This window comes from Schistocerca serialis, chromosome 12, assembly GCF_023864345.2.
Source record: "Schistocerca serialis cubense isolate TAMUIC-IGC-003099 chromosome 12, iqSchSeri2.2, whole genome shotgun sequence".
NCBI lineage: Eukaryota > Metazoa > Arthropoda > Insecta > Orthoptera > Acrididae > Schistocerca > Schistocerca serialis.
The window spans coordinates 89113495-89139015 of record NC_064649.1 but is presented as its reverse complement, the minus strand read 5'-3'; the positions used below and the strand labels follow the sequence as shown (position 1 = coordinate 89139015).

Genomic DNA, 25521 nt, shown 5'->3' with positions numbered 1-25521 from the left:
AGAAATGGTTTGCATTTCAGTCACCTCGGTTCACCATGTGTCCTGTTGCCTAGTAGACACAGGGTCCGCCAAGGGTTCAAATGGTTCAAATGGCTCTGAGCACTATGGGTCTTCACTTCTGAGGTCATCAGTCCCCTAGAACTTAGAACCACTTAAACCTAACTAACCTAACGACATCACACACATCCATGCCTGAGGCAGGATTCGAACCTGCGGCGTAGCGGTCGCGCGGTATCAGGCTGTAGCGCCCAGATCCGCTAGGCCACCCCGGCTGGCTGGCCGTCATGGGCCCTTGTAACTTGTTCCGTGCATGATGGCACGACGCGTATAAGACGCGAACGGCGTTCTGCGGTATAATCATCCATGCTGCATTCACCTGGTTCCAAATTTGATCTTTGGTGGTCGGCATTGGGTCACAACACTGCACGCGTCATTTCACCATATCCTATCCCACACAATTCTGATTGGAGACAAGCCTGATGACCTGGCGGACCAGGGCAAAAGGCCGCCATTCTGTGCGGATGCACACATATTCCCCGAACTCTTACGGGACTTGGTAAGAATGTTTTCCACGAGTAATGAGTGTGTTGCGGAGAGACACTACGAATGTAGTGAGTGGACATACAAGGTGAGAATGCGGGTCCCGCGGGAGGCGTGCACGAGATACTCCCGGCAGTCGCACTACCCCCTGTGCCCTCGATGGCTTGGATGGATAGAGCGTCTTCCATGTAAGCAGGACGTCCCGGGTTCGAGTCCCGATCGGGACACATATTTTCACCTGTCCCCGTTGATATATATCAAAGCCCGTTATCAGCTGAAGTTAGTAATATAATTCTAATTTCACTATAAAAAAAAAGTCCATGGAAATTGTCACTGATGTAGACTATGGAGGCACCTGTGAAAGATCACGAAAACGCTAACTTCATGATGATGAAGAAGCGGACTCTGAAGTTTTTCTGACGGGAAGGAAAAAATTTAGAGTCGAAAAATTTCTCCCAGTACTCGGCAATCTGTACGCCGAATTAGTGAGGAGGAAGGAAAGCTATAGAACACTGTTGGACTCCTTCACAGTTTTCAGTAATCTTAAGAACGGTTCACCTGACTATGTTATTGAACATGCAGCAAAACTCGAAGCGTCATATGACGCAGGTTTAGAGACTTCCTTCCCTACTGAATGTGTACATTTCGCGGAACTTTTGAAGTCTTCTAAGATTAGTAATATACCAGTCGAAATGAGTAAATTTTTACGAAAATAGAGGTTACAGTCCGTGTTTCCGAATGTTGACATTGCTCTTACAATTGCTCAGCGGAACGCTCGTTTTGGGCTCTTAAAAGACTGAAATCTTAGGACAGGTTGAACGCCTTGTCCATTCTTCACATCGAAGCCGACCGCCTAACTGGTAACCGTCTGAAAAAATGGCTCTGAGCACTATGGGACGTAACATCTGCGGTCATCAGTCCCCTAGAACTTAGAACTACTTAAACCTAACTACCCTAAGGACATCACACACATCCATGCCCGAGGCAGGATTCGAACCTGCGACCGTGGCAGTCGCGCGGTCCCGGACTGAAGAGCCTAGAACCGCTCGGCCACCACGGCCGGCTAACCGTCTGAACTATGAATATGACCAATGAGTTTTCTGCCGTCAAAGCCAGACACAAACTTTGCTGACTGGTGAGTTTGTTTACTATTCATATTAGTTTGAAAAATTTAAGATTATAATGATATTTTTATTATAACTTAGAGCACATTCATTGGATTTACAAACTACGTATTATCTGTTTATTTTACAACGGCCGATGGCAGAACGCGGAATTAAACCTCGTTTACGTGCAGACGTGACGGAAGGCGCCCGACAATAGTAAACAATACCCGAATGACCCACGCCGCTCGGCGGCTGTACAATCAAGCCATACTGATACTGTAGTATATTACAACTGATGCGTATTCTTGGCGTCTGCTGAAATGTACAGTTATCGCGGAATATACGTTACCGGAGAGTACGCTCATATGAAAAATTGTTAATAAATTACGTAGTTCAGCTATGTCGATAGATACGTAAAAGCTTTGCTCCTACCGTTAGAAAAGAGCTGTGCCTAGACCAGTAGCTGAAGTACAAAACTGTTCAGACCTTACATCGATTAAAGGTTCTGTGTGCACTTGTTATGTAGCATCTAGCTACACAGACCCTAATGCTCTTCAGGTTAACTATTAGATACTAAAACAAATTTGATTTTTCCGTACTAATCTGTAAAATTATGTAATAGCAAATCCATTTCTGGGTTTGTTAGTCTGTATTTAGTTATTAGTTCGTGCACCGAAATCTCTTTTTCATTTTCATTTCTTACGCTTTCCTATAGATCCACGTATTAATACCCAGCGTTTTTTTTTTCTGCTACACATTCAAGTTATTAGATCGTAAGTTTAATTTTAATTTTTAATGCATCTGTGTAAAAGTAAGTATTAATTTCTAATGTATGACACGTTCGATTCAATTTTTAGACCGTAACACAACTTTTTTGTTTTCACTTTCAACGGTTTCGTGTAAAAGAACATATTAAAAGTGAATGTATAACAAAAATCCGTTGTCTCCTACACACTCTGCTGAATTTTTAAGGCCATAAAAGAGAAGTTATTTTCCTTGCATTTGTTTCTGTAGTCTTTTGACAATGCAGTTTTAAGTCTTTTTTATCCGCTGCTGTACACCAAGTGCAGCTCAGGAACCATATCACATTTTGATTGCGCGTGACTAGACCGCTGACGCGTCCTTCAGAACAACGAATAGCACAGTACAGAAACAACTCACAGCGCTCCCATCCAAAACGGTAATTGTGAAGTGTTGTTGTTGCTGTGGTCTTCAGTCCTGAGACTGGTTTGATGCAGCTCTCCATGCTACTCTATCCTGTGCAAGCCTCTTCATCTCCCAGTACCTACTGCAACCTACATCCTTCTGAATCTGCTTAGTGTATTCATCTCTTGGTCTCCCTCTACGATTTTTACCCTTCACGCTGCCCTCCAATACTAAATTGGTGATCCCTTGATGCCTCAGAACATGTCCTACCAACCGATTCCTTCTTCTGGTCAAGTTGTGCCACAAACTTCTCTTCTCCCCAATCCTATTCAATACTTCCTCATTAGTTATGTGATCTACCCATCTAATCTTCAGATGGCTCTGAGCACTATGGGACTCAACTGCTGTGATTATCAGTCCCCTAGAACTTAGAACTACTTAAACCTAACTAACCTAAGGACATCACACACATCCATGCCCCAGGCAGGATTCGAACCTGCGACCGTAGCAGTCGCACGGTTCCGGACTGCGCGCCTAGAACCGGGAGACCACCGCGGCCGGCATCTAATCTTCAGCATTCTTCTGTAGCACCACATTTCGAAAGCTTCTATTCTCTTCTTGTCCAAACTATTTATCGTCCACATTTCACTTTCATACATGGCTACACTCCATACAAATACTTTCAGAAACGACTTCCTGACACTTAAATCTATACTCGATGTTAACAAATTTCTCTTCTTCAGAAACACTTTTCTTGCCATTGCACAGTCTACATTTTATATCCTCTCTACTTTGACCATCAGCAGTTATTTTGCTCCCCAAATAGCAAAACTCCTTTACTACTTTAAGTGTCTCATTTCCTAATCTAATTCCCTCAGCATCACCCGACTTAATTCGACTACATTCCATTATCCTCGTTTTGCTTTTGTTGATGTTCATCTTATATCCTCCTTTCAAGACACTGTCCATTCCATTCAACTGCTCTTCCAAGTCCTTTGCTGTCTCTGACAGAATTACAATGTCATCGGTGAACCTCAAAGTTTTTATTTCTTCTCCATGGATTTTAATACCTACTCCGAATTTTTCTTTTGTTTCCTTTACTGCTTGCTCAATATACAGATTGAATAACATCGGGGAGAGGCTAGAAGCCTGTCTTACTCCCTTCCCAACCACTCCTTCCCTTTCATGTCCCTCGACTCTTATAACTGCCATCTGGTTTCTGTACAAATTGTAAATAGCCTTTCGCTCCCTGTATTTTACCCCTGCCACCTTTAGAATTTGAAAGAGAGTATTCCAGTCAACATTGTCAAAAGCTTTCTCTAAGTCTACAAATGCTAGAAACGTAGGTTTGCCTTTCCTTAATCTTTCTTCTAAGATAAGTCGTAAGGTCAGTATTGCCTCACGTGTTCCAGTGTTTCTGCGGAATCCAAACTGATCTTCCCTGAGGTCGGCTTCTACTAGTTTTTCCATTCGTCTGTAAGGAATTCGTATCAGTATTTTGCAGCTATGGCTTATTAAACTTTTTGTTCGGTAATTTTCACATCTGTCAATACCTGCTTTCTTTGGGACTGGAATTATTATATTCTTCTTGAAGTCTGAGGGTATTTCGCCTGTTTCGTACATCTTGCTCACCAGATGGTAGAGTTGTGAAGTGATCGGATAAAATTTATTATATAAATCTTTTTTTTGGGGGGGGGGGGGCGAATATAATATGGGGTGCCTAGGGACGCAAAATTTTTAAATCCGCCACTGATGTGAACACGATTCACACGGTTGGCATCGCTGACGAGGTGACATTTTAGAAATAGCGTCAGTGGCGTCGTCGGCCTGCCAATCAGAAGTTTGGAAATGATCACGTGAGGACCCTGGAGTAGACTGGGAAGCGCAGTCAAGCAGGTCTCTCGTCCTCTTGACAACCAGCTCCCGTCCCAGTCACACGCACCTTCCTGCTCGTCATGGACGCCATGTTCACTCACTCTGCCGGTGACCTCTCCAGTTTCTGATGTACGAGGGGCGTTTGCAAAGTCCGTGCAAAAAGAAAAACTACTTACATGTTTGGGGTAAACCTTTTTTATTTTTCGACGTTGTCTCCTTTTAGACTTATACACTTCGTCCAGCGCTGTTCTAATTTGTCGATTCCTTCCGAATAATAGGAATTGTCTAAGTCTGCAGAATAGTTATTAGTTGCTGCAATCACCTCCTCGTTTGAATAAAATCTTTGCCTGCCTGCCATTTCTTCAAATTGGGGAACAAATAGCAGTCCGAGGGATCCAAGTATGGAGAATAGAGGGTGTGTGAAACGAGCTGGAATCCTATTTCTAATAGTTTTGCGACCACAATGCTGAGATGTGCTGGTGCATTGTCGCGATGGAAAAGGACTTTTTTGTGGGCCAATCGCCGGCATTTTTCTTGCAGCTCGGTTGTCAAGCGGTCCAATAACGATGAATAATATGCACCTGTAATAGTTTTACCCTTTTCCAGATAGTCGATGAGGATTATCCCTTGCGAATGCCAAAAGACAGTCGCCATAACCTTGCCGGCCGAAGGAATGGTCTTCGCCTTTTTTGGTGCAGATTCTCCCTTGGTAACCCATTGTTTAGATTGTTGTTTGGTCTCAGGAGCATAGTAGTGTACCCATGTTTCACCCACAGTGACGAAACGACGCGTAAAGTCATGAACAGATGCAAACCATCCTTGCAACACTTCACACGATTCCGTTTTTGGTCAAGAGTGAGCAATCGCGGAACCCATCTTGCGGATAGCTTTCTCATGTCCAAATGTTTATGCAAAATATTATGTACCCCATTCATTCGAGATGCCCACAGCACTGGCAATCCCACGCGCCTTAACTCTTCTGTCATCTGTCACTATATCATGGATTTTATCAATGATTTCTGGAGTCGTAACCTCCACAGGGAGTCCAGAACGTTCAGCATCACTTGTGTCCATATGCCCACTCCGAAAATTTTGAAACCACTTATAAACTGTTCTAATCGAAGGTGCAGGGTCACCGTAATGTTTATCAAACTTTTCTTTACTCCTGAAGTGTTTTGCCCTTCATAAAGTAATGTTTAATCACCACACGAAATTCTTTTTCGTCCATTTTTTACAATCACTCGACTTCCTTGATTCACACGAATGCCAAACAGAAAGATATAGACCAATATGGCTGAAACTTGGTGTGCGTTCTTTCCAAAGATGCTACTAACTAAACATGACCTCCATACGCGCCGATGGTGCCATCTCTCGGACTTTGCACGGACTTTTCAAACGCCATGGCTGAAACTTGGTGTGCGTTCTTTCCAAAGATGCTACTAACTAAACATGACCTCCATACGCGCCGATGGTGCCATCTCTCGGACTTTGCACGGACTTTTCAAACGCCGCTCGTAAATATCACAATAACTATGACCATTAACGAAGTGATGGGCAATCATCACGAAACTGACATACAAAGATATAAGTACCGAAGAAATTAAATTTTTTTACCACATAATTTCTGTAAAATCGTTTGAGACAGATTGCAGGTTGTGCGCCTCCATTTTGTCATCGGCGATCGACTGAAAGGTGGCAAACACTGTCGTCCTCCCCTTCCGAACATGCGAATGAACTCGCCCGGCGCGTCGGACGGAACTTGGTCACTGCGCATCGGCGACCGTATCCTGGCGAGGACTTCACGATACTGTACGTCCTATGTTGTTCAGAAGCACGTTGCAATGCTCTTTCGGAAATGCATGCGAAAGGAACACTAACGTACTTCTGAAGAAAACAGGCACTGCTCTATCGTAACAAAAACTCAGTTGTATAAGGCCGGTAACAGTTATAATTATCGACAAAAAGCAGCACAGGTGTAGCAAATGAAGAAAGAATGGCTGCAAGTATAAACAATATAAACATACGTATGTTTTTGGATAGGGTCCGCCTTTAGCAAAACACAATTTTGTTTTTTAACCTAAACATGTTTCACTGCAGTTGCAGCATCTTCAGTGGGCTTTTATCTTTCATCTGCTAAAGATAAAGAATGTTCTTTACTGTTTGTATACATCTAACTATTAGTTTTTAAATCGTAATTACAGATATTTGAGAAAACAAATGGTTCATATGGCTCTAAGCACTATGGGACTTAACATCTTAGGTTGTCAGTCCCCTAGAACTTAGAACTAATGAAACCTAACCAACCTAAGGACATCACACACATCCATGCCCGAGGCAGGATTCGAACCTGCGATCATAGCGGTCACGCAGTTCCAGACTGTAGCACCTAGATCCGCTCGGCCACTGTGGACAACTTTGAGAAAACACATAAATTATTAATTTATACCTTTTTACCACATGGTAAAAAAAAATTCACCGACACCTCTGAAAGATTCACAACAACAGCCAGGAACATCTTCAACTGTTCCACTGTCAGCCATCTTGTTTTTACACCTTCAACTGTTCCACTGCCCGCCATGTTTGTTGTTACAGCTGGTAAACATTGAAACAGTTATAGTGACAGTGGCAGTGGCAGCTCAATATATAGTGTTTGTCAGTGATGAAGATGAGGAAAAAGAAAATGTAAGTGAAACACTATGTAAATAGACACACATACACACACACACACACACACACACACATAAACACCCATAGAATTAATTAATTTCAGGCATAGAAATAACAATTTTCAAATCGTAATTTTGGCTTAAACAATTTATCTAATTTAAGGTATAAGTGGTTGCAGATGACAAACTGTGGAACAAAACAGTCACTGTAGAAACACAACACATCAGAAAAACCACACCATGTGGTAAAAAGGTATGAATTCATGATTTATGTGTTTTCGCAAATATCTGTAAATACGATTTAAAAACTAATAGTTACATGTATACAAACAGTAAAAAACATTTTTTATCTTTAAGAGATGAAAAATAAAAGCCCACTCTGTGAGGCTGGTCTCGGCGGAGGTTCGAGTCCTCCCTTGGGCATGGGTGTGTGTGTTTGTCCTTAGGATAATTTAGGTTAAGTAGTGTGTAAGCTTAGGGACTGATGACCTTAGCAGTTAGTCCCATAAGATTTCACACACATTTGAACTTTTTTTTTTAAGTCCACTGAAGATGTTGCAAATGCAGTGAAACATGTTTGGGTTAAAAAATAAAATTTAGTTTCGTTAAAGGCGGCCCATTTCCAAAAACATACATATTGTTAAAGCAGACACGGAATCAAAGACCTTCAACCCCAAGACGATTAATATAAATATACAATACGTGCCTAAAGTCTTTGTACAATTATGAATATTTGTTTTACGAAAACTATAGAACTTACAAATTTTTGATCTGTGATAAATGAAAGAATAAATCGTCAGGTTTGTTTGCATATCTTTGCTGCAGGCAGAAGCTGAATAGAGAGCACTACAATCGCTGTTGTAAAATGGCGTCATGCGAGGAGCGCATTGTATTCTGTGGTATCACGAGACAAAATCTCCTATTACTGTGCAGCGATATTTTCGATGATAGGAAGAGAAGTATTATTCGCGCAAAAAAAGTTGACACTCGGCGCGGTGGCTGATGGGAGCGACTGTAAATGGGAAATGCCTTTATGGTCGCTCCCATCAACCACCGCGCCGAGTGTCAACTTTGTTTGCGCGTGTAATATTGTTGTGTGATACGTAAAGTTTAAACAGACCGGCAGTGTGCTGGATCTTCCGCGAACAGTGCGGCCATCAGTCAGTGAATAAGATGTCGGAGTTGTGCAACAGGCGTTCTTAAGAAGCCCTTCCAAATCTACTTGCGGTGCACTCGTGAATTACGGGTTTCTAGAGCCACAGAGCGAAGAGACAAGACATGCTTTACAACCAGACGATGGCACATTTATCAGCTGAGAAACTGGCACAGATCAAGACCAACAATGAGTGTCTTCAACGAATTTGTCTTTCAGATGAATCAGCTTTCCACACATCACATAAAGTTGTTGTTGTTGTTGTGGTCTTCAGTCCTGAGACTGCTTTGATGCAGCTCTCCATGCTACTCTATCCTGTGCAAGCTTCTTCATCTCCCAGTACCTACTGCAACCTACATCCTTCTGAATCTGCTTAGTGTATTCATCTCTTGGTCTCCCTCTACGATTTTTACCCTCCACCCTGCCCTCCAATGCTAAATTTGTGATCCCTTGATGCCTCAAAACAAGTCCTACCAACCGATCCCTTCTTCTAGTCAAGTTGTGCCACAAACTTCTCTTCTCCCCAATCCTATTCAATACCTCCTCATTAGTTACGTGATCTACGCACCTTATCTTCAGCATTCTTCTGTAGCACCACATTTCGAAAGCTTCTATTCTCTTCTTGTCCAAACTGGTTATCGTCCATGTTTCACTTCCATACATGGCTACACTCCATACAAATACTTTCAGAAACGACTTCCTGACACTTAAATCTATACTCGATGTTAACAAATTTCTCTTCTTCAGAAACGATTTCCTTGCCATTGCCAGTCTACATTTTATATCCTCTCTACTTCGACCATCATCAGTTATTTTACTCCCTAAATAGCAAAACTCCTTTACTACTTTAAGTGTCTCAATTCCTAATCTAATCCCCTCAGCATCACCCGATTTAATTTGACTACATTCCATTATCCTCGTTTTGCTTTTGTTGATGTTCATCTTATATCCTCCTTTCAAGACACTGTCCATTCCGTTCAACTGCTCTTCCAAGTCCTTTGCTGTCTCTGACAGAATTACAATGTCATCGGCGAACCTCAAAGTTTTTACTTCTTCTCCATGAATTTTAATACCTACTCCGAATTTTTCTTTTGTTTCCTTTACTGCTTGCTCAATATACAGATTGAATAACATCGGGGAGAGGCTACAACCCTGTCTCACTCCTTTCCCAACCACTGCTTCCCTTTCATGCCCCTCGACTCTTATAACTGCCATCTGGTTTCTGTACAAATTGTAAATAGCCTTTCGCTCCCTGTATTTTACCCCTGCCACCTTCAGAATTTGAAAGAGAGTATTCCAGTTAACGTTGTCAAAAGCTTTCTCTAAGTCTACAAATGCTAGAAACGTAGGTTTGCCTTTTCTTAATCTTTCTTCTAAGATAAGTCGTAAGGTTAGTATTGCAAGTTAACAAGCTCAATGTGGGGAAATGGGGTTCACGTTAAGGATTCCCCTAAAATGAATGTCTGGTGCGCTTTTGATGCACAACAGAGTCAATGGCCCTTTCTTTTTTCTAAAAAAAAAGTCATTAGAGGGTAGAGACACTGAATAATACAGATACTACCAGTCAGCCTGTCTTTTTTGTCGAAAAATCACCAACAGATACGTGTATGTGGATATGCTACAACAGAATGCAGGACTGCAACTGGGAGATTTGCCATGTGATGTGGTTTCCCCAAAACGATGGTTCACCACCGCATGGGGAATCATATTGTCGAAATTTTATTATTGAAACATTTCCCGACAGGTGGCTTGGGCGTGCTGGTCCAACTACTTGGCCAGCAAGATTTCTTTTTGTTGGGCTACACAAAGGACAAGGTTTACGCTACGCAAGTAGCTGATCTGGATACGTCAAGAAGAAAGATAACAAATGCTGTTATTGGTGTTAGCAATGAATGGCGTCCAGCGTATGGTGTGTGATCGAATATCTATTAGACATTCTTCGAGCAACAATTTTATTGACACCGTAACCAAAACTTGCTCATTTATTCTTTCATTTGCCACAAACCACAAATTTGTGCACTACTGGGCATTAAAATTGCTACACTACGATGATGACGTGCTACAGACGCGAAATTTAACAGACAGGAAGAAGATGCTGTGATATGCAAATGATTAGCTTTTCAGAACATTCACACACGGTTGGCGCCGGTGGCGACACCTGCAACGTGCTGACATGAGCAAAGTTTCCAACCGATTTGTCATACACAGACAGCAGTTGACCGGCGTTGCCTGGTGAAACGTTGTTGTGATGCCTCGTGTAAGGAGGAGAAATGCGTACCATCACATTTCCGACTTTGATAAAGGTCGGATTGTAGCCTATCACGATTGCGGTTTATCGTATCACGACATTGCTGCTCGCGTTGGTCGACATCCAATGACTGTTAGTAGAATGTGGAATCGGTGGGTTCAGGAGGGTAATATGGAACGCCTCGGTGGATCCCAACGGCCTCGTATCACTAGCAATGGAGATGACAGGCATCTTATCCGCATGGCTGTAACGGATCGTGCAGCCGCCTCTTGATCCCTGATTCAACAGATGGGGACTTTCGCCAGACAACAACCGTCTGCACGAACAGTTCGACGACGTTTGCAGCAGCATGAACTATCAGCTCGGAGACCGTGACTGCGGTTACCCTTGACGCTGTATCACAGACAGGAGCGCCAGCGATGGTGTACTCAACGACGAACCTGGGTGCACAAATGGGAAAACGTCATTTTTTCGGATGAATCCAGGTTCTGTTTACAGCATCATGATGGTCGCATCCGTGTTTGGTGACATCGCGGTGAACGCACATTGGAAGCGTGTATTCGTCATCGTCATACTGGCGTATCACCCGGCGTGATGGTATGGGGTGCCATTGGTTACACGTCTCGGTCACCTCTTGTTCGCATTGACGGCACTTTGAACACTGGACGTTACATTTCAGATGTGTTACGACCCGTGGCTCTACCCTTCATTCGATCCCTGCAAAACCCTACATTTCAGCAGGATAATGCACGGCCGCATGTTGCAGGTCTTGTACGGGCCTTTCTGGATACAGAAAATGTTCGACTGCTGCCCTAGCCAGCACATTCTCCAGATATCTCACCAATTGAAAACGTCTGGTCAATGGTGGCCGAGTAATTGGCTCGTCACAATACTGCAGTCACTACTCTCGATGAACTCTGGTATCGTGTTGAAGCTGCATGGGCAGCTGTACCTGTACACGCCACCCAAGCTCTGTTTGACTCAATGCCTAGGCGTATCAAGGCCGTCATTACGGTCAGAGGTGATTGTTCTGGGTACTGATTTCTCAGGATCTATGCACCCAAATTGCGTGAAAATGTAATCACATGTCAGTTCTAGTATAATATATTTGTCCAATGAATACCCGTTTATCATCTGCATTTCTTGTTGGTGTAGCAACTTTAATGGCCAGTAGCGTAATTTCTGTAGCTTTTGTAAAATAAAATTGATAATTGTATAAAGTTTTTAGGCCCACCCTTAGACTGACCATCACTCATTCCGAGCTTTGCGTCTTTGAATTTCTAAGATACGTGGAGTTGCTTACCTGTGTAGTAGTCCTTGACAGAGGGTAGTTGGCTGTGGGCGCAGTCGGTGTCATTATCAGTAGGGCTTTCCAGCAGCGAGTCCCTCCGGACGCTCCAGGCCACCTCGCTCACCGACTGGAAGTCTCTGCTCATGTTGGACAGATTTCGGCCGGATCCTGGGCAACAGCATCCGCGTTTCCGGTCGCCACCTCTGTCACTCACTTTATTGCACTACACACGCACATTCAGGAAGCTTCGTGACACTTTACACTACGTCTTAGGTAGCCGTCCTAAGTATTTTCCATTCAGGGATAACTGGAATAACGAGACGAAAAATGCTCCAGAATCTGTAATGTTAAAGAGTGTTTCCCGAGTAGGATTCGGGACATGTTCTCGTGAAGAACGGATGATAATGAGATTCCTTTGAGGTAATATGCACTGGGGAGATAGCTATATGGTTCTTATCACTCACACGTCGACGCTTCACGTAGATGAGTAGAATAGTTCCAGCGCCAGTGATCACTGATGACACACGCTTAGTCACACACAAACAGATGAGAAAATATTTTACACGTACTTGAATCTCTCCAAAGATGCGTTAACGGCTGCATGTTGGCAGTGAGCTGTTCAGTTTTTAAACGTACCACCGGTTATCACCCTGCCTGCTGGAATAACGTCATACTCTTCAGCTGCCAGCTCTGTTAGCAGTGTCTGAATTTGGCGTCTCTAAAATGAGGACAGGAGAAGTCGATGTGCCGACAGCACAGCCGGCGCACTTGTACTTCACGTCGGCTGTCGCTGGTGTCTGATGTCACGTTTCTCGAGAAACCCAATTCCAAAGTACTTTCGGATTTCCCGCTTTTAGGGAACGTCATACTGGACGTTCACTGCACCAAACGCTCCTGTCTGCAACAGAGAAACAGGTGAGGAGAGCGTCGTGTGATTATCTATTTACTTGTCCACAAAATGAAACGATGAGTGAACAAGCAAGGAAAAGCTTTTTGTACAGAAGACTTCCTTTATTTTCACCCAAGGCTTCGCTTGCATACACATCTGATACATGCATGGTCACAGCTCCTCCTCCTCGCGTCTCTCTATCCATCTCATCCGCCCACCTCTACCTGTCAATCTTCTCCTCAACATTCTCTCTGTTTATTCACCTCCTCCTTCTCTCTTTTTCCTCCTCCTCCGCCCCCTTTCTGACCTTATCTTCCTCCCCTTTTCCTCTCTCCAAACTTCCCTCCCCCCCTCTTTCTATCCATCTTCAGTTTGTTTATTTAATCGTCGATGGACGCTGCCTTTGTACGCTTTATTCATGTCGTACTTGCTAGTTAACTTTTAATATTATTGTCGTTTACACACTACGATTTTCCTAGTATGTGCAGTAGCGTCACTATATTGCACGTGGCTTGGATGGCCCATATTACGTCTTCAATAATTTTAATTTTTATTACATCTTAATTTTAAGCTTATTTTTTCCTTCTTTTTAAGTATAGGTTTATCAGTCCCTTATTAGCCTTTTTGTAACTTAGGGAGAGGCATTGGTGACATTTCAACCCAGCCGTAAAAAAAATTTAGGGAGCTGACAATTTGATTCATAACATAATTTGGCATCCTGAATTCAATGGGTAAATCCAGTTTCCTAAGCAATATGTTTCGATCATTTCGAATTTTTTAGTTTTGAAAAATATCATTATTTTTTCAAACCCATATGTACAGTTGCTTCGTTATCACAGAATGTATTCACAATAAAAGTGTGAGGCAAAAATGTTTAAAATTGGCCGACGAGAAGCATTTTTTTTTTAAAAATGGTGGGCTCCATGTGGTTCCCAAGTCGTGCAGCGACCGTAAACCATGAAATTACCAAATATGCAGCAACCAGTCGCAAAATCATGTTTTATTTATTCACTTTTGCAAATCGATTTCAACTGATTAACAGTCGTCAAGGGTGCTTTCAACCAACTAATATGTGCCCTGAGTGGTAATACTGTCTTAAGCAGAGGTCAACTTTATGTGAAATCGATTTGCAAAAGTGAATAAATAAAACATGATTTTGCGACTGGTTGGTAATTTTAAGCATTTTTTATTGTGGTCATTTAGATTTTTTCAAAAAAGTCGAAGTATGGTTAGTTTTCTTTCATTAGATATACACAAAAACAGTTTTGCATCACCCCGGTTCCCAGAACTCCTGAAGATAGACATTGACTGTGGATATCGTATCACAGATACAGTCCCTTTGACTGTTCAGAGATGTCACTAAACCCGCCCAAAGATGTAAACAACCATGCGTGAGCAGCGCCTATTAGTCGGAGGGGGTCCGACAGCCGATCAGTTCCAGTCAATCCACCAGGAAGGAGGTACACGGCTCGTGCTGCCTATAGTTCAACCGTGCCTAGACGGTCAATATCGCGGTTCTATCGTGTCCCCATTGTTACTTTGTACCAGGAAGGGCTCTTAACAAGGAAAGTGTCTAGGCGTCTCGGAGTGAACGAAAGCGATGTTGTTCGGACATGTAGGAGATACAAGAGACAGGAACTGTCGATGACATGCCTCACTCAGGTCACCCAAGGGCTCCTACTGCAGTGGATGACCGCAACCTACGGATTATGGCTCGGAGGAAACTTGACAGCAACGCCACCATGTTGAATAATGTTTTTCGTGCAGTCACAGAACGTCGTGTTACGACTCAAACTGTGGGCAATACCCTGCATGATGCGCAACTTCACTCCCTACATCCATGGCGAGGTCCATCTTTGCGACAACGACACCATGCAGTGCAGTACAGATGGACCCAGCAACATGCCGAATGGACTGCACAGGATTGGCATCACGTTCTCTTCACCGATGAGTGTCGCATATGCCTTCAACCAGGCAATCGTTGGAGATGTGTTTGGAGGGAATCCGGTTGGGCTGAACGCCTTAGACACACTGTTCAGCGCGACCGCTACGGTCGCAGGTTCGAATCCTGCCTCGGGCATGGATGTGTGTGATGTCCTTAGGTTAGTTAGGTTTAAGTAGTTCTGATGACCTCAGAAGTTAAGTCCCATAGTGCTCAGAGCCCTTTTTTGAACCACACTGTCCAGCGAGTGCAGCAAGGTGGAGGTTCCCTGATGTTTCGGGGCGGCATTATGTGGGGCCGACGTACGCCGCTGATCGTCATGGAAGGCGCCGTAATGGCTGTACGATACGTGAATACCATCCACCGACCGATAGTGCAACCATATCGGAAGCATATTTTCGAATCATTCGTCTTTACGAACGACAATTCGCGTTCCCATCGTGCACATCTTGTGAAAGATTTCCTTCAGGATAACGACATCGCTCGACTAGAGTGGCCAGCTTGTTCTCCAGACATGCCTGGGATCGACTGAGAAGGGCTGTTTATGGACGACGCGACCCACCAACCACTCTGAGTGATCTACGCCGAATCGCCGTCGCGGAGTGACCAACAGTGCCTTGATGAATTTGTGGATAGTATGTCACGACGAATATAGGCATGCATCAATACTAGAGGACGTGCTAATGGGTGTCAGAGGTGCCGGAGTGTACAGCAATCTGGATCACCACCTCTGAAGGTCTCGCTGTATGGTGGTACAACATGCAATGTGTGGTTTTCATGAGCAATAAAATGGGCGGAAATGATGTTTATGTTAATCTCTATTCCAGATTCCCGGAACCGAGGTGATACAGACCTTTTTTGATGCGTAGATGTACAATGCAGAAATTTAATTGAAATAGTAATTTTCTATGAATATGTCTGTATATGTTCCTAAATTGTACGTATATCCGTAATCGTGTATATAAGTGTGCCTAATATATATATATATATATATATATATATATATATATATATATATATATATATATATATATAGAAATCAAAGTAAATAAATAAGTGCAACTATAATTTACTTTTTTCGGAATTTCCAGACATGCGGATTTACGTTCACTGCGGATTCAGTTGTGAACCGTAAAGTAAATATTTATAAAGATTTCTAATACAGAATGGATGGCGGTGGGGTATGGGGTCTCAGATCGAACAGGTGATCAATATTGGAACATAGTTCATACACTTTGCATAAAACGATACATACATACATATACTGTGCCAGTAACGCCCATGCAGTCTATCAACTCTAATGCGACGCGGAAACCTTGCACGACACCTGGCGTCTAGGAGAGATTCACTTTCATTTCGCGTGGCCTGCAGTTATATCCCGTACGGTTGGTTGGTTGTTTGGGGAAGGAGACCAGACAGCGTGGTCATCGGTCTCATCGGATTAGGGAAGAATGGGGAAGGAAGTCGGCCGTGCCCTTTCAGAGGAACCATCCCGGCATTTGCCTGGAGTGATTTAGGTAAATCACGGAAAACCTAAATCAGGATGGCCGGACCCGGGATTGAACCGTCGTCCTCCCGAATGCGAGTCCAGTGTCTAACCACTGCGCCACCTCGCTCGGTATATCCCGTACGGACGCAGTGGAGATGGCAAAGTGTGATATAATGCGTAAGTTGAAAATAAAGAATACAGTTTTCAAACTATCAAGTCGTCTTCTATTTAGTTTTCCTTCATACTGGGCCGTTCATTGTATAATATCGTAGTAATTCTATTTTATGCCAATTCCTTGTCCTGTATTAAGAATACAAATTTTTATCCAGAATGAGATTTTCACTCTGCAGCGGAGTGTGCGCTGATATGAAACTTCCTGGCAGATTAAAACTTTGTACTGCCAGAAGTGAAGGTGTGAGAAGGGGGCATGAGTCGTGGTTGGGTAGCTCAGTTAGTAGAGCACTTGCCCGCGAGAGGCAAAGATCCTGAGTTCGAGTCTCAGTCCGTCACACAGTTTTAATCTGCCAGGAATTTCACAAAATTTTTATTATTGATTTACACTTTTCGTTTAAATGTATCGTTGAAAAGGTAACTACACTTGAATGGCCAAAACGAAAAAATTGCTACTCCTCTGTCAATTTTTTTTTTCTCAAAACATTTTTGTGAATACATTCCGTAGTAGCCAACAACTGCACTTATGGATTTGGAAAAATAACAAATTTTTTTCAAAACTCAATAATTCAAAAGTGATGAAATAAACTTTATTTAGCAAATTAGATGTTTCCGCTGAATTTGGTTCATCTAGATATGTTATGAAATAAATTTTCAGTCCCCTGCGATTTTTTGGCGACCGTGATGAAATTTCAGCGCTACCTCCCCTTAAGTTACTAGCGCCATCCATCGTGCTTTCGCAGTATTAGCGCGGCTGTATGCGGCCATCTGCCGTTTAGTAATTTTAGTGCAGCTGCCGGTTAGAGAGCTCAACTGTTTGGCATTCAGGTCAACACGTATGCGTGGTTCTGCGCTGTGCTCTCTTTGATGTTGTAACAGTTTAAACGAATTTGTAATTCTTCGGTGGTTTTCTTTGTTAGATGGTCAGATCCCTTTTCCATTGTGGCTGTGGGTTGGTTTCCGAAACATTCTGCCTAGATTCCCAAAGTTCCTTTTAGTTATTCTGACGAACGGATTTTCATCTAGACGGTTTTATGTGTGTGTGGCTGACGTAGAGTTTTGTTAGCAGGCTCAGTGAACTCAAAAATGGCTGTATGCACTATGGGACTTAACATCTGAGGTCATCAATCCCCTGGAACTTAGAACTACTCAAACATAACTAACCTAAGGACATCACACACCTCCATGCCCGAGGCAGGATTCGAACCTGCGACTGTAGCACCAGCGCGGTTCCGGACTGAAGACCCTAGAACCGCTGGGCCACAGCGGCCGGCGCGCGACGAAATTCATTTCACAGTTTTACGTGAGCGTTGTCTGCGGATTTCATTCAATGCTTGTCGCAGCTTACAGGGAAACTTCCTATCGCACCTCCTCCCCTCCCCCCCCCCCCCCCTCAGAATTAGTTGTAGGATGACCCAGTGGATTCCTGTCAAAAACCGAACACAGATTGATCAAGCATGAAAACAGGAAGAACATGTACTGAACTATGAAAAAAGAAGCAAAATACACAGAGTGAACGGTCCACGCTAAAGATGTGAAACATCGTACTAATCTGAATACACTCCTGGAAATTGAAATAAGGACACCGTGAATTCATTGTCCCAGGAAGGGGAAACTTTATTGACACATTCCTGGGGTCAGATACATCACATGATCACACTGACAGAACCACAGGCACATAGACACAGGCAACAGAGCATGCACAATGTCGGCACTAGTACAGTGTATATCCACCTTTCGCAGCAATGCAGGCTGCTATTCTCCCATGGAGACGATCATAGAGATGCTGGATGTAGTCCTGTGGAACGGCTTGCCATGCCATTTCCACCTGGCGCCTCAGTTGGACCAGCGTTCGTGCTGGACGTGCAGACCGCGTGAGACGACGCTTCATCCAGTCCCAAACATGCTCAATGGGGGACAGATCCGGAGATCTTGCTGGCCAGGGTAGTTGACTTACACCATCTAGAGCACGTTGGGTGGCACGGGATACATGCGGACGTGCATTGTCCTGTTGGAACAGCAAGTTCCCTTGCCGGTCTAGGAATGGTAGAACGATGGGTTCGATGACGATTTGGATGTACCGTGCACTATTCAGTGTCCCCTCGACGATCACCAGTGGTGTACGGCCAGTGTAGGAGATCGCTCCCCACACCATGATGCCGGGTGTTGGCCCTGTGTGCCTCGGTCGTATGCAGTCCTGATTGTGGCGCTCACCTGCACGGCGCCAAACACGCATACGACCATAATTGGCACCAAGGCAGAAGCGACTCTCATCGCTGAAGACGACGCGTCTCCATTCGTCCCTCCATTCACGCCTGTCGCGACACCACTGGAGGCGGGCTGCACGATGTTGGGGCGTGAGCGGAAGACGGCCTAACGGTGTGCGGGACCGTAGCCCAGCTTCATGGAGACGGTTGCGAATGGTCCTCGCCGATACCCCAGGAGCAACAGTGTCCCTAATTTGCTGGGAAGTGGCGGTGCGGTCCCCTACGGCACTGCGTAGGATCCTACGGTCTTGGCGTGCATCCGTGCGTCGCTGCGGTCCGGTCCCAGGTCGACGGGCACGTGCACCTTCCGCCGACCACTGGCGACAACATCGATGTACTGTGGAGACCTCACGCCCCACGTGTTGAGAAATTCGGCGGTACGTCCACCCGGCCTCCCGCATGCCCACTATACGCCCTCGCTCAAAGTCCGTCAACTGCACATACGGTTCACGTCCACACTGTCGCGGCATGCTACCAGTGTTAAAGACTGCGATGGAGCTCCGTATGCCACGGCAAACTGGCTGACACTGACGGCGGCGGTGCACAAATGCTGCGCAGCTAGAGCCATTCGACGGCCAACACCGCGGTTCCTGGTGTGTCCGCTGTGCCGTGCGTGTGGTCATTGCTTGTAAAGCCCTCTCGCAGTGTCCGCAGCAAGTATGGTGGGTCTGACACACCGGTGTCAATGTGTTCTTTTTTCCATTTCCAGGAGTGTAGATACGGCGCACTGGTTATGTGGTAACGGTGGTTGGACTGTGAATTACCCTCGTGCCCCGCTCTTTTTTCCACATAATTATGAATTGGCCGTGCGGTCATGGACGAATCTGTTCGCTGTATTCAGATTTGTGTCCGTGTCGCGGAGTAACGTCCTTTTGCAGCACCGAGGTGTAAGGAAGGGACCTTCAGACGTACGTACCTCCTGTTTCTTCTACACAAGTCCCATATGCTAGGAGTCTTGCGTTCCGTTTTGTAAGTTTTGACTCTAGAATTCCTTTGTTATTTCTCAGTTCACATCAGTTTATTTCTCCTTTTCATTTCTCTCACAGGTCTATGCGACATCTCGCGTGCTCTCTCTATTCATCACCTTTACTTGCAACAGTAATACACTACTGGCCATTAAAATTGCTACACCACGAAGATGACGTGCTACAGACGCGAAATTTAACCGACAGGAAGAAGATGCTGTGGTATGCATATGATTAGCTTTTCAGAGAATTCACATGAGCTTGGCGCCGGTGGTGACACCTACAACGTCCTGACATGAGGAAACCTTCCAACCGATTTCTCATACGCAAACAACAGTTAACCGGCGTTGCCTGGTGAAACGTTGTTGTAGTGCCTCGTGTAAGGAGGAGAAATGCGTACCATCACGTTTCCGACTTTGATAAAGGTCGGATTGTAGCCTATCGCGATTGCGGTTTATCGTATGGCGACATTGCTGCTCGCGTTGGTCGAGATCCGATGACTGTTAACAGAATATGGACCCGGTGGGTTCAGGAGGGTAATACAGAACGCCGCGAACAGTTCGACGACGTTTGCAGCAGCACGGACTATCAGCTCGGAGACCGTGGCTGCGGTTGCCCTTCTAGGCGCTCAGTCCGCAACCGCGCGACTGTTACGGTCGCAGGTTCGAATCCTGCCTCGGGCATGGATGTGTGTGATGACCTTAGGTTAGTTAGGTTTAAGTAGTTCTAAGTTCTAGGGGACTGATGACCACAGATGTTAAGTCCCATAGTACTCAGAGCCATTTGAAACATTTTTTTTTTTTTTTTTTTTTTTTTTTTTTTTTTTTTTTTTTTTTGCGGTTACCAACTCACGTTGGAAACGTGTATTCGTCATCGCCATACTGGCGTACCACCTGGCGTGATGGTATGGGGTGCCATTGGTTACACGTCTCGGTCACCTCGTGTTCGCATTGACGGCACTTTGAACAGTGGACGTTACATTGCAGATGTGTTACGACCCGTGGCTCTACCCTCCATTCGATCCCGGCGAAACCCTACATTTCAGTAGGATAATGCACAACCGCATGTTGCAGGTCCTGTATGGGCCTTTCTGGATACAGAAAATGTTCGACTGCTGCCCTGGCCAGCACATTCTCCAGATCTCTCACCAATTGAAAACGTCTAGTCAATAGTGGCCGAGCAACTGGCTCGTCACAATACGGCAGTCACTAGTCTTGATGAACTGTGGTATCGTGTTGAAGCTGCTTGGGCAGCTGTACCTGTACACGCCATCCAACCTCTGTCTGACTCGATGCCCAGGTGTATCAAGGCCGTTATTACGGCTACGGCCTGAGGTGGTTGTTCTGGGTACTGATTTCTCAGGATCTGTGCACCCAAATTGCTGAAAAAGGTAATCACATGTCATTTCTAGTATAATATATTTGTTCAATGAATACCCGTTTATCATCTGCATTTCTTCTTGGGGTAGCAATTTTAATGGCCAGTAGTGTATATTCTCACCGAATGACTCATGCTCTATAAGCAGTGTCTAGTATGACAACTGCCAAGACTACAGAAGGAGAACAGACATGTCAATGACCAGGCGAAAGGTACACAATTTTACGAATGTGGACAACCTTCAGCTGTACAATGGAATGACAATGAATATTTGTGCCGGACGGGGACTCGAAACCGGATTTCCTGCTTGTTGCGAGAGGTCACTATACCATTGGGTTCCCCGTGGGCGACTCCCGGCCACACCCAAACTTACACAGCCTGTACCCGCTCACCCATTATGTTCGAGGGGCGTTTGAAAAGTCTGTGCAAAAATAAAAACTACCTACTTCTTTCGGATAAACCTTTTTTTTCCGGTATAGTCTCCTTTGAGACTTATACACTTCGTCCAGCGCTGTTCTAATTTATTGATCCCTTTCGAATAATAGGAATTGTCCAAGTCTGCATAATAGGTATTAGTTGCTGCAATCATCTCCTCGTTTGAATAAAATCTTTGTCCCACCAGTCATTTCTTCAAATTGGGGAACACATAGTAGTCCGAGGGAGCCAAATCTGGAGAATAGAGGGGATGTGAAACGAGTTGGAATACTATTTCCATTAATTTTGCGACCACAACTGCTGAGGTGTGTGCTGGTACATTGTCGTGATGGAAAAGGACGTCCTTGCGGTCCAATCGCCGTCGTTTCTCTTGCAGCTCGGTTTTCAAACAGTCCAATAACGATGAATAATATTCACCTGTAATATTTTCACCCTTTTCCAGATAGTCGATGAGGATTAGCCCTTCCGAATCCCAAAAGACAGTCGCCTTTTTTGGTGCAGATTCTCCCTTGGTAACCCATTGTTTTGATTGTTCTTTGGTCTCAGGACTATAGTAATGTATCCATGTTACATCCACAGTGACGAAACGACGCTTAAAGTCCTGCAGATTCTTCCTCAACAGCTGCAAACCATCCTTGCAGCCGCGCGGGATTAGCCGAGCGGTCTCAGGCGCTGCAGTCATGAACTGTGCGGCTGGTCCCGGCGGAGGTTCGAGTCCTCCCTGGGGCATGGGTGTATGTGTTTGTCCTTAGGATAATTTAGGTTAAGTAGTGTGTAAGCTTAGTGACTGATGACCTTAGAACTTAAGTCCCATAAGATTTCACACACACACATCCTTGCAACACTTCACACGATTCTGTTTTGGGTCAAGGGTGAGCAATCGCTGAGCCCATTTTGTGGATAGCTTTCTCATTTGCAAATGTTTATGCAAAATATTATGTACCCCTTCATTCGAGATGCCCACATCACTAGCAAATTCACGCATATTAACTCTTCCGTCATCCATATCATGGATTTTTTCAATGATTTCTGGAGTCGTAACCTCCACAGCATGTCCAGAACGTTCACCATCACTTGTGCCCATATGGCCGAAAATTTTGAAACCACTTATAAACTGTTCTAATCGAAGGTGCAGAGTCACCGTAATGTTTATCAAGCTTCTCTTTAGCCTCCTGAGGCGTTTTGCCTTTCATAAAGTAATGTTTAATGACCACACGAAATTCTTCTTGTCCATATTTTGACAATAACTCGACTTCCTTGATTCACACGAATGCCAAACACAAAGAAATAGACCAATATGGCTGAAACTTGGTGTGCGTTCTTTCCAAAGATGCTACTAACTAAACATGACGTCGAAACTCGCCGGTGGTGCCATCTCTCGGACTTTGCACGGACGCCTCCTCGTATATTCCCGTATAGGGGAGACGATTTACTTGAAAGTCGCTTGCCGGTGTCGGTGGATAAGTACGACATTGCAGTGGCTGTGTTATTACCAATTACGATGCACAGTTCCTTCGGACATGCACGCATGCATGCACGCAGGCACTGGTACGACTACAGCCGTTATGAAATACAAGAAATGTATTCGCAGTTGCGAATATGGACAAGCTTCATCTGTATAATTGAATGACTACAGTGAAAATTTGAGTATCGTAATTCGTAATAACACAGGCACTGCAATATTGTAATAGTCCGCCGATACCAGGCAAGCGACTTTCAAGTAAAACATCCTCCCCGCGCGGGAATATACACAATGGATGTACGAGTACAGTTTGTACACAGTTGATTGACGACATATTGAAGTTTGGCTGTGGCTCTGAGTTGCGTTCGGAGAGCCAAATGGTTCCCCGGCATGGAAGCTCAGTCAGAGGGTTTAGTTAACCTCTGTAATAAAAGACTGAGTGAACGGATCAACAAACAACCTGAACGAGTGTCATCGGACGTCCGCCACGAACAAAGACAACGAACAATATAGAACAAAATGAAAAAAAAAAGAAATGGTTAGGCGAACGCTCGCGACAAGCGGGAATTGGGGTTCGATTCCCGGTCCGGCATAAATTTTCATTGTCATTCCGTTATACAGCTGATGGTTGTCCTTATTCGCAACTGCGAATACTTTTTCGTAATAAGATAGGCACAGGAATATCGTACTTATTTAATTAGTCTACTTTCTGAGTTTAGATAAGCCGATGATACTGCGACCGGTTGAAAGCAAGGGGAAACTAGCCGTAATTTTTCCCCAGGGCATGCAGCTTTATCCCCGATTTTATTCAGTCTGTATAATGAGCAAGCAGTAAAGGAAACAAAAGAAAAATTCGGAGCAGGTATTAAAATCCATGGAGAAGAAATACCAACTTTGAGGTTCGCCGATGACATTGTAATTCTGTCAGAGACAGCAAAGGACTTGGAAGAACAGCTGAAGGGAATGGACAGTGTCTTGAAAGGTGGATATAAGATGAACATCAACAAAAGAAAAACGAGGCTAATGGAATGTAGTCGAATTAAATCGGTTGATGCTGCGGGAATTAGATTAGGAAATGAGACACTTAAAGTAGAAGATGGGGAGCAAGATAACTGATGATGGCCGAAGTAGAGAGGATATAAAATGTAGACTAGCAATGGCAAGGAAAGCGTTTCTGAAGAAAAGAAATTTGTTAACATCGAGTATAGATTTAAGCGTCAGGAAGTCGTTTCTGAAAGTATTTGTATGGAGTGTAGCCATGTATGGAAGTGAAACATGGACGGTAAGTAGTTTAGACAAGAAGAGAATAGAAGCTTTCGAAATGTGGTGCTACAGAAGAATGCTGAAGATTAGATGGGTAGGTCACATAGCTAATGAGGAGGTATTGAACAGAACTGGGGAGAAGAGAAATTTGTGGTACAAGTTGACTAGAAGAAGGGATCGGTTGGTAGGGCTTATTCTGAGGCATCAAGGGATCACCAATTTAGCATTGGAGGGCAGCGTGGAGGGTAAAAATCGTAGAGGGAGACCAAGAGATGAATACACTAAGCAGATTCAGAAGGATGTAGGCTGCAGTAGGTACTGGGAGATGAAGAAGCTTGCACAGGATAGAGTAGCATGGAGAGCTGCATCAAACCAGTCTCTGGACTGAAGACCACAACAACAACTATCCGATGATGCTTAATCATGGCGAAACGTGTTATTTTTAAAGAAAGAATTACTTTCAACCATGACTGTTTTACTTTCAGTATGTAGAAATCCAATACTTTTGTTTGCGCTCCGCTCAAATATTTGACAAGAAACAGAAAAATGAACTCACCTGTTAGTCTGAAACGGTACCCATCCAAGTCAAAGGCGGGCGGTGACGTTTGAGCGCCATAGGTGGTACCAGTAGTAATGTTTCTCCAGTGCACTTCGCGACGGTGGAGACGTATAAGCGCCAGACCAACGCGGACATGACAACCGGCGCGGCTCCTAGTGTCTCTGTGCGGTTGCGTTTCATCTGGCGGTAATACCGCGTTATCAGCGAGGCCGTCTCTCCAAGGCGAACTGATAGCGGGCCATAGCCTTTTGTCTCCAACTCGTAGCCCCTCAGCACACGAGACCGTGGAAGTTTCGCAATGTCGCCGGCGTGTGAATTTATCCACGTAACTACCGAAACGTATTATCACTGTTTGGGTTTCTAAAGCGTTCCGATACTGATAACGCTATTTACACATACAGCGAGATTGTTCTTTATTCGATACACAACAATTTTTTTAAATACACTCATGCCCATAAATTAAGGGTAATGGTGATACATTGTGAAACAACGCTCTGGTGGGCGGTTTGCGGGTTTAAATCACCTCGGGGTACGACCATGCGGAGCATCTGACCTGCAGTCGTCGCACGGTGGCGCTGGCAGCAGTCCACACACGCAGAGGCATGAGCGTATGGCATTGGTGGCCGGCAGACCCCTCACGGGGCTGTTCGGCTGCCGCTCCACAAGTTCTTTAACGC

At 44.5% G+C, this 25521-nt stretch overlaps 1 protein-coding gene across 1 annotated transcript in view; it reads right to left on the bottom strand.

The window, feature by feature from the left end:
- Positions 1–24994, bottom strand: part of LOC126428071 (organic solute transporter alpha-like protein) — an 88469-nt gene extending 63475 nt beyond the window's left edge. The window contains exons 1-2 of the mRNA XM_050089955.1: positions 24842–24994; positions 12038–12923 (exon numbers count right to left, since the gene is read on the bottom strand). Of these exons, the coding sequence (XP_049945912.1) occupies positions 12038–12170 (133 nt within the window). The 5' untranslated portion in view covers positions 12171–12923; positions 24842–24994. The remainder of the gene's footprint in view (positions 1–12037; positions 12924–24841) is intronic.
- Between the last annotated feature and the right edge of the window lie 527 nt (positions 24995–25521).